The 9,774-nt window shown below is 38.2% G+C and overlaps 1 protein-coding gene across 2 annotated transcripts; it reads left to right on the forward strand.

The window, feature by feature from the left end:
• The first annotated feature begins 638 nt into the window (after positions 1-638).
• Positions 639-6,251, forward strand: LOC131948704 (terminal nucleotidyltransferase 5C). Of its 2 annotated transcripts, none has more exons than XM_059310372.1 (2): positions 639-805; positions 2,167-6,251. In XM_059310372.1, exon 2 carries the CDS (start codon positions 2,196-2,198, stop codon positions 3,423-3,425), a length of 1,230 nt encoding a protein of 409 aa, XP_059166355.1. In that variant the 5' UTR covers positions 639-805; positions 2,167-2,195; the 3' UTR covers positions 3,426-6,251. The 2 variants fall into 2 exon arrangements, with proteins under 2 accessions (XP_059166355.1, XP_059166354.1); XM_059310371.1 differs by lacking the exon at positions 639-805 and adding an exon at positions 818-963.
• Positions 6,252-9,774: the final 3,523 nt, after the last annotated feature.

Here is a 9,774-nt window from a genome sequence, read left to right on the forward strand (position 1 = left end):
AGAATTCGCTAAAGCAGGACTGTTAAAATACCAAACCGTCTCTTTTCAAAGCGAGGTCCAAAGTTACAAGGTCTAAATTTAGTCTCATCCCATCACAAAAGATTTTGAAAAAAATCGATTCGACTTTTCCTACCCAGTTATTAAATAATGTCCATTCAATCCTGAAGCTTTTTCATGTTTTATTAAAAGAATTATTTGATCATGTTTTGATATAGTCTAAACACAATACTCAAATCTATTTTTAATTAATATTATTGTGCTATTGACGTCATATACCTACGATAACATATGCTAGTTTTGGTTCAAACAATCGGGTGATAGATATCTTAAGTCTAAAGTAGCTAGATCAAATAACTTAGCAATCGTAATTTATTTCTTTAAGAATGTCTTCTCGAAGGTTCTAACTCTCGTGAAAAGACATTTCGGCCCACATATTTAGCGTCTGAGCCTCCTCTCTAGACCCTGGTTCCACAAAATGTGGAATTAAATCGATTTAGTGTCGTGGAATATGACGTCAGCACTACCCTTTCCATGGACTTGCCGTCCCCACGCTTCATGAATGGAATGAAGTCCCTGCGTCTATTTTTGGCTCCATCGTAGCCCGCTGTGGAAAATACTATTATATTTCCTTACGAAGCACCAGGCTACGAGGCTCAGTCGTCACGCAGACGTTGAGCGAGTTGCTGCAGCGTATCGCCTTCTTCGTTTGCAGACGTTTCTATTACGCAATCTTAAATTTGTATCATTAATCAGTGTCTATAATTAGACTGTGGAGACTATATATTTATAACGCTACGCAATACTTGTATGTAAACATTTACTTCTGGACAGATTTATGATTTATTCAGATTTAAGTATAGAGGATACAATCTTAATATCTCTTACATAGAAATGTGATTTCTGATCTAGAACTTGCGATTAATTAATAATAAAGGACGCATTCTTTTTTTTTCATTGTAGAATGTAAGTATTTACAAATTAAATCTAGATATAGTCTCATTATTTAGTATTTAGCTTTATTTTGATCTATATGCCTCTTTTTTATTTATATATTTAGAAATTAAGATCTATTTCTATTATACTAAGAAGACTAACTGGAGTCTATGTCTAGTTGGTATTAGACTGTAGAGAGCCATATTGTTGTTTTTTTTTTTTAAACTAGAGTCTATATTATGTTAAGTGTTTGAATAGATCTATAACTAGATATTTCGACGATTTAGGTCTGTTCAGTTACAAAATATGTACATCAATTTGACGCCACCTTTAATAAACACACTTTTCCGCTCAAGTCTAGCATATGGCTGGTCCAGTCTAGTAACTAGATCTAGTTATCTCCCATAGGCTTAGGCTACTAGATCTATAGACCTAGTTATAAAAATATTTAGATCTAGAGTTGGATCAATTGTTACAACGTAAAAAAATTAAAACAAAAGCAATCTTATTAATTGTTTTGTAAAAAATGACATTTAGGATTTATAAAATTTATATTCTAGTCTAGATTTAGATTATTATTATATTATCATTTAGCGAAATTCTTCAGACTTCATGCATTTTAATAATTAAATTATTTAGGCCTAGGCCTATAAGAAATGTAATTGAATATGATAAGTATTTTGAATCTGTTAAAACTACAGGTTTCCTGAACAAACTACATAAGTAAAATAATCTTGATATTCGAAAAAATAGATCTAGGATCTATTCTAGGGTAGGCCTAGTCTGTTTTTATTTCTGCTTACACCACCTCTTTTCATTGCACCATAGCTTGACAGATCTCTGTGCTCGATTTTTTTCGTCAGCCAATCAGAACTCTTCTTTAAATCGGCCATCAGCTGTTTATGCGGAGTAGGCTGGGGTCGAAAAAGAAAGCAATAAATTAAGCATTACTAAAACATTAAAGATAATTGGTATATAATAAATTTAAATACTTTTAACGTAAAAGTATTAAATCCAATTTTATGATTCGTCTATGTTTTAGCTTTTTATGGAGAAGTTAAGATTTTTTTTTGTTTATAAATTATGCGTAATGATTTTTCTGTGATTCGGTTTATAATTGAATGCGTAAGAAGTTGTGAAAACTGCACATTACGCTCTGCCGGGTAAGCTGGCAGTAGGTGACAAGGTAGGAAGGCCGTACGTAACATCTACATTTTGCATCTTTACTTGCAGACACGGCAATACCTTTTACCGACCCCGGCATGGCTTCAGTGAGTTGCAGCAACCGCTTTCAAGTTCTTTGCTATGAGCAAGTGGCAAGGCTACATGAAGTTATGGAAGATGTCATCCCAATTCATGGTCGAGGTAACTTCCCAACACTTGATGTGAAGCTAAAAGATCTTGTTCAGGTTGTTAAAGATAAACTAACAGCTGATGGTGTCAGTGTTAGGGACATTCGATTGAACGGTGGAGCTGCCAGTTACATTCTTGGAACTACAAATGCTCAAGAGTTTAATGATGTAGACTTGATTTTCGGAGTGGATTTATCAAATCAAAATGAGCTTCAGAAGATTCGTAATTGTGTACTGGGATGCCTTGTCAACTTTCTTCCAGAAGGTATTAATAAAGAGAAAATTAGTAGTTGTAGTCTAAAGGAAGCATATGTGCAAAAAATGGTTAAAGTGTGCAATGAACATGGTGATAGATGGAGTCTCATTTCACTTTCGCACAAAACACGTAAGAATGTTGAACTTAAATTTGTAGACAAAATGAAGAGGCAGTTTGAATTCAGTGTAGATTCTTTTCAAATTATTTTAGATAGCCTGTTAACTTTCTATGATATCTCTGAAGCTCCAATGACAGAGCACTTCTACCCTACTATTGTGGCTGAGAGTCTCTATGGAGACTTTTCAGAGGCCTGGTATCATTTAGATAACAAACTAATTGCCACAAGAAACCCCGAAGAAATCAGAGGGGGTGGCCTGCTCAAGTATTGTAATCTCCTTGTCCGAGGTTATACTCCAGCAAATGAAATAGATATCAGGACAATGGAGAGATACATGTGTTCAAGGTTCTTTATTGACTTCAGTGACATTAATCAGCAGCGTCAGAAGCTTGAAGCCTATCTGGTGAATCATTTTAATGGCGATGAGGATATGAAGTATGAGTACCTCACCACACTGTACAGAGTTGTGGATGAGAGTACCATTTGCCTTATGGGCCATGAACGGCGTCAAACTTTAAACTTGATCCATCAGCTGGCATACCAGGTGTACATGGCCCAGGAGCGCAAGGCACAAATCAAATGTGTGGAGTTGCATCAGCTTGATCAGCTGAACAACCTTGTGATTGATCAGGTCTTCTATGGTCCATTTGACACCAATGGCAGTAGTAACCAGTACTACAGCTATCCCATGCCTTCCTCCTCCTATCACCAAATTAGCAATTCGTCATCGTGCCCTTATTGTCCGGCATTCCTTCACTGCTCTTAGTTAGCTCGGGCTAGAGAAAGGCAGGGATCAACCCAGATGTAAACACAGCACATCATGTCCTTTTTTTCCTCTGATTTGATTTCAACAATTTCTCCTTGATGAACTGGTGCAGATCTCCATATGTAATTATTATTTTAGCTGATATCGTTAAAAAATTAAATTTCCTGAGTTTCTACATAAATATGTTTAACTTGCACAAGAATGAACTTCAAACTGCTCTCAATTCAAGTTTGACTTGAATAATACTAGCTGAACATTGTGTATAAAACAACTTGGCGTATGCTCTTTAATGACCAGATTATAGCCATATGTATTGTACCCGCAGGATATCAACATTACATAAAAACTTGTTGTTTGCTGCTCATAATGGATATATACATATATTTTATTGATATAATCATGTTTTTTCTGCTGATACCATACAAAATTCAGTGTCTTCTATTTCCATTCAAAAATATATATATATATTTACTATTCATCTTCCAAATGGATGTAAGTGTTAAGCTGTTGACTCTATTACTATTTTATTTCTTTTCATTGATTTCTGTCAATGTAGTGAAGTAATAGCTGTTTTTATGGCCATGGTATTGATTCTTATACTGGATCTTTAAACAAAATCCACAAGCCTGTGTTCTTTGATGCCTGCTGTTTTTTTAGTCCCTGAAGCAAGCTAAGTGTTCCATTGATAAATATCTTCTGTTGAAAGCTGGATGGGGGTACTTTAAGTTTAAAGATTAAAACAGTTGTGTTCACTAAATGCAATGTATGTTGGCACAAGGTTTTAAAAATAGATTATTTAGTTGACTAAACCAGCACTCATTGATCCATCCATTTTTAATGATTGACAGCTCCAAAAATCACTCTGTCTAGATCATTCCTCAAGTTAGCCACTCTAGCACTCATCTCACAACACACACACACACCACTCAAACTCTCATCTCACACAACAATACACACACATTTGTTTATACCATGTTCATTATAATTTGTAATGTAAATAAATATGCAATTTTTGTTTCTATGTTTGAAATATATCATACTGTCAATTTGACTTTTGATGCATGGTTCAGTAAAAAAATGGATTGTGATTTGAGCTTCAAGAATTTGGCGCTTTTGATTATCCTAATCTAACCTTAATGTGGATTTTAAAAATCTGTGCAACTCCTACTAGTGGTGTTTTCTTTCTCTAGTTGTTGGATCAGTGTTCTGCTGTTGTGTTTCTAAGTGTAGTTGGTGGTATTCTTCATCTGTCGTCAGTGCTCTTGTGTTGTGTGTTGGACGTCATCTTTATTTACCACAATTTTTGCTCATCCAGCTACAAGCAAACTATTATCTGGTATTATTGTCTTTTGAATAGAAGAAAAAAAACTAATACAATAGGTCTACTGTTTTTGTGTCTACTATGTTTAGGGAGTTTATTTTACATGTACATGTTTTTCTCCTTAAAAACATTTCTAAGAATTAACATATATCTATATAGCCTATAAATATATATGTATAAAATCGAAGTGTTTTTTTTTTAAATTACAATTATTACTAGAAGTGATAGTTTAGTAATATATTTAATTTTTGAAAACACATGTTAGTAGTAGTAAACAGTATTAGCAGTGAGTTATATTTTTCTGAGTTCTAACAATGGTTTCACAGTTGTAGGTTGTTTCTGCTATAATTGATTCAGGCATGTCTTATTTGTTTATTCAACCATCACTGGTAAATAGTTTTATTGTTTTTGAATCCCATCTGATTAGTTTTTATTGTTATCAAAGGCAACCAATTTGAAATAAAAAAAATTTGAACAAATGACATGTAAATTTCCCTAGCACAAAGCAGCTTAGTGGAAACTTGTTGGCCTGTGATCATGTACCAGTTATAAGGTGATTTGAAAGCTCATCTACTTAATTGCCTTTCTTTGCTTACACTCCTAGTGTTTAGTGGACAAAGCTCAGTACTCTTTACATTTTTCTCCTTTTCATTTTGTGATATTTAAAAAAAACTGCTTCTCTTTACAATTTTTGTGATAGTTTATTTAATTCTGAAGGAAGTTGTTTTGGTTTTATTAAACATCTTTTGTAAATGTATCTAAAAAAATATTTTAGCAGAAGTACTAGAAAGGCTTCTTCTTACATGAAATAAAAGCCCTTGAGTAGCCTAATTTGTGCTCCAGGAAATGTTCAAGTGTACAGCTATTCAAGTAGCCTACATAGACCAGTTTGAAAGAGTTTAGTTAGCAACAAGTGGGCCTGGATCTGTGATGATAAATGTCTCAAGTTTTTGATAAACCTTAATCTTACCACAAGCTAGTTAGCAAGTGGTCACTACTTTATAATCTGTTGTCTTGATAACAATTTGTGGTAATATACACTCTTGACAATCAAACTTGGGTCCAGTGGGGAGTTAGATGAATCTTGTCCCTGCTTGGCCTACTTTTTAGACATTTCTTTTAAAAACTTGATCCCATATTTTCAAAGGTAAAAATAATATTTTTTTAAACTGATACATGCAGTAACTTTTATCTTACTGCTGTCTTGTTTTATCTGAAAAGTTCAAATCTCTGGCTTTTAAATCCACATGGTCTGATAAATTACTGCATTGGCCAACTGGCTGATTGCCAGGTTTTTTGCTTGTAGTATAGATTCAACTGATAATGATTGCTGGGCTGATTTCCTCAGATCTATGTATAGCAACACAGTCTTCCAGTGAAAAAAGAAGGTTGGATACATGTCCCTCCACCCAGTGGGGGTTGTGCCATGTCCCTCCACCCAGTGGGCTGTGCCATGTCCCTCCACCCAGTGGGCTGTGCCATGTCCCTCCACCCAGTGGGGGTTGTGTCATGTCCCTCCACCCAGTGGTGGCTGTGTCATGTCCCTCCACCCAGTGGGGGTTGTGCCATGTCCCTCCACCCAGTGGGCTGTGTCATGTCCCTCCACCCAGTGGGCTGTGCCATGTCCCTCCACCCAGTGGGCTGTGCCATGTCCCTCCACCCAGTGGGCTGTGCCATGTCCCTCCACCCAGTGGGCTGTGCCATGTCCCTCCACCCAGTGGGCTGTGCCATGTCCCTCCACCCAGTGGGCTGTGCCATGTCCCTCCACCCAGTGGGCTGTGCCATGTCCCTCCACCCAGTGGGGGCTGTGCCATGTCCCTCCACCCAGTGGGGGCTGTGCCATGTCCCTCCACCCAGTGGGCTGTGCCATGTCCCTCCACCCAGTGGGCTGTGCCATGTCCCTCCACCCAGTGGGCTGTGCCATGTCCCTCCACCCAGGGGGGGCTGTGCCATGTCCCTCCACCCAGTGGGCTGTGCCATGTCCCTCCACCCAGTGGGCTGTGCCATGTCCCTCCACCCAGTGGGCTGTGCCATGTCCCTCCACCCAGTGGGCTGTGCCATGTCCCTCCACCCAGTGGGCTGTGCCATGTCCCTCCACCCAGTGGGCTGTGCCATGTCCCTCCACCCAGTGGGCTGTGCCATGTCCCTCCACCCAGTGGGGGCTGTGCCATGTCCCTCCACCCAGTGGGCTGTGCCATGTCCCTCCACCCAGTGGGGGCTGTGCCATGTCCCTCCACCCAGTGGGGGCTGTGCCATGTCCCTCCACCCAGTGGGCTGTGCCATGTCCCTCCACCCAGTGGGGGCTGTGCCATGTCCCTCCACCCAGTGGGCTGTGCCATGTCCCTCCACCCAGTGGGGGCTGTGCCATGTCCCTCCACCCAGTGGGCTGTGCCATGTCCCTCCACCCAGTGGGGGCTGTGCCATGTCCCTCCACCCAGTGGGGGCTGTGCCATGTCCCTCCACCCAGTGGGGGGGCTGTGACATGTCCCTCCACCCAGTGGGGGCTGTGCCATGTCCCTCCACCCAGTGGGCTGTGCCATGTCCCTCCACCCAGTGGGGGCTGTGCCATGTCCCTCCACCCAGTGGGGGCTGTGCCATGTCCCTCCACCCAGTGGGCTGTGCCATGTCCCTCCACCCATGGGGCTGTGCTGCTGTCTCTTTCCTCCTGTTGCTGTTGTCAGTGGTTCACCCCCTTGTCTTAATCTCTCAATTGTGATATCAACTCACTTCACAAATCAGATTCAATATACTATATTTATAAATAAATTTATATATATATCAGAGTAATGTTATTTCATGATTTTATTCCTTGTATATATTCATTCATGATTTGCAGATCTCATTCTATTTTATTTGTCAAAATTTTGTCATTAATTGCCTTTTTCATAGATTGAAAAAACAGAGTTAAAAACATGACTTATTGATTTGTCTGTAAAAAAATTTATTTAAAAATTAACAGCTGGCTTAGGTTGCTTTTGTTATAAACTATTGGCAAAATTTTGGTTGCCATAAATCTGAGTATTAGATGAATCAATAATTGGTTGAACATGTTATTTATGATGTGGTGAGATTTGTATAGATTTAGCTTGATGAGAAACTTGTGGACTAGCTGGTCTCTTTAGTTCCTACCTGGACAAGTATATCTGATATACACACTTATGATTTTGTTCTAGATAGCTTTCTATATGTTGCCAGATAAAGGCAAGCATCAATGTTTGATAGAAATTGTTTTATTCACCTACTAAATATTATATTTTGTAGAATTAGTGTATTCGGTTTTTTTTACATTGTTATATTAGCTAATCAGGTGAAAATTAGGATAGCCAGTAATAGATGTTATAAATAAGTTCATTAAGGAGGATAGCACTAGCTATAAGCAAGAGTAGGGTAGCACTAGCCATAAGCTAGAGTAGGGTGAGATTCCTTTGTTGGCATGTAGTCATTAATGGCTGTGTAAAAATCTGTTGGCTGTAACTTGCTGAACTAGTCACTAAGCCGGGGAGGGAGATGGTCTGACTGCTGAAAGGCAGATTGGTATCAGCGTATTGATTGCTGTGTCCCAGGCACTTGTGTGTGTTCTCTGTGTCCGCTCTACCTGTTGATTGTGTGTGGTGGCTACTGCCCAAAGTAGTGGAACATCTTCACTGGAGAAACTAGCCATGAACTTTGTCATTCCGTGTTACTCAAAACTGATAACGCCAAGTTCTTTCTCTTTTAACTTGTTTCAAGTGCACTCATTTTTTTCTGATCAATTTCATGGCAATTCATTAGCTCTGTTCAAATCATTGGTCATTTTTGAACTGTTGACAGCACTAAAGCATCTTTTGTTTGGGCAGTCATTCAACCATCTAATGTTTGGTTTGACCAAGCAATGATGTGAATGCAGCTTCCCCCACATAGAATCACTTGTACACAAGTGTTGATGTGCCCATCTGTTGTGCTATGTGAGGCGTGTACCCAACTTAGTTTAAGAGCAATACGTTTTTAATGTAAAGAAGCGCCATCATTCAGGTGCTGTTCTAACATCTTATCCAATTTTCTTTATACCACTGGTTTGGTGGTTTTATCTCAAGTAAACATTTGGTGGTGTTTTTTATTCCTTCATTTCTCATTTAGGATGATTTTAAAAAAAATTATTGTCAACTTTTAATTTTACCAAGAATAATGCAGTACGCTCAGAATGTCACTATCAATTACTTTAAAGAAACGGCTATTTTGTTATTGTTTATCTGCTAAAAAAAGTCATGTTTTAACTTGCCCAAGTCGTGCAGTATGGGCCGGCCTGAATTAGCCTGAGAAACTCCTTTAGTTGTGTACCGTTTACTGTGGATAACTCCATGAATGTAGTCTACATAGAGGCTCTTTAGTTGAGCTTGATGACTCAGGCTAACAGTCTAGGCTCATGACTTTGACTGAGGCAGAAAAAAACATGACTTTGACATCTTATTTAGGGTTAAAGCTCTTGTCTAAATTATGTTTTAAATAAAGAGGTTTTACACAGTCTGTACAAATATATCAAACATCTTTGTGCAGTTAAAATTTATTTCCTCTATCTGCATATCCCACAGTGTGGGGGGGGGGGGTAAATTAATTTTAATTATCTTTGTGTATTGATTGACCTGTGGCTAGATTAGAGTTTTTGTGCTGTTGGTCTTCTTATCACTTTGTTGAGATTTGAGTGGTGTATAGTTTTCTGGTGGTGTTGTGCCTGATGTTATGTCATTCAAAAAATTTTATCTGGTTTAGAAAACACTTAAAAACATCCAGACAGGATAAACAAAAAAATTGTTTAAAAATAATGAAAAAAAATATAAATGTAAAAAATAAAATACAGCAAAAAAAAAAAGAATAAATTAATAATAAAAACATGATCAAATGAGTTTTTGTTTTGTTTTTTAAATTTAATTTTGTATTTGTGTTCATTTGGTGGAGCCAAGTATTGATTTTGGTATGGTGGTGACCATTGTTTTATAGGTTTGATGGGTCACCACAATAATAGGTTTGGTGTGTCACCACTGTAAGTTTGAC

The sequence above is a fragment of the Physella acuta genome, unplaced genomic scaffold (genome assembly GCF_028476545.2).
Source record: "Physella acuta isolate Inbredline_101_S28 unplaced genomic scaffold, ASM2847654v3 ptg000658l, whole genome shotgun sequence".
NCBI classification, from domain to species: Eukaryota; Metazoa; Mollusca; class Gastropoda; family Physidae; genus Physella; species Physella acuta.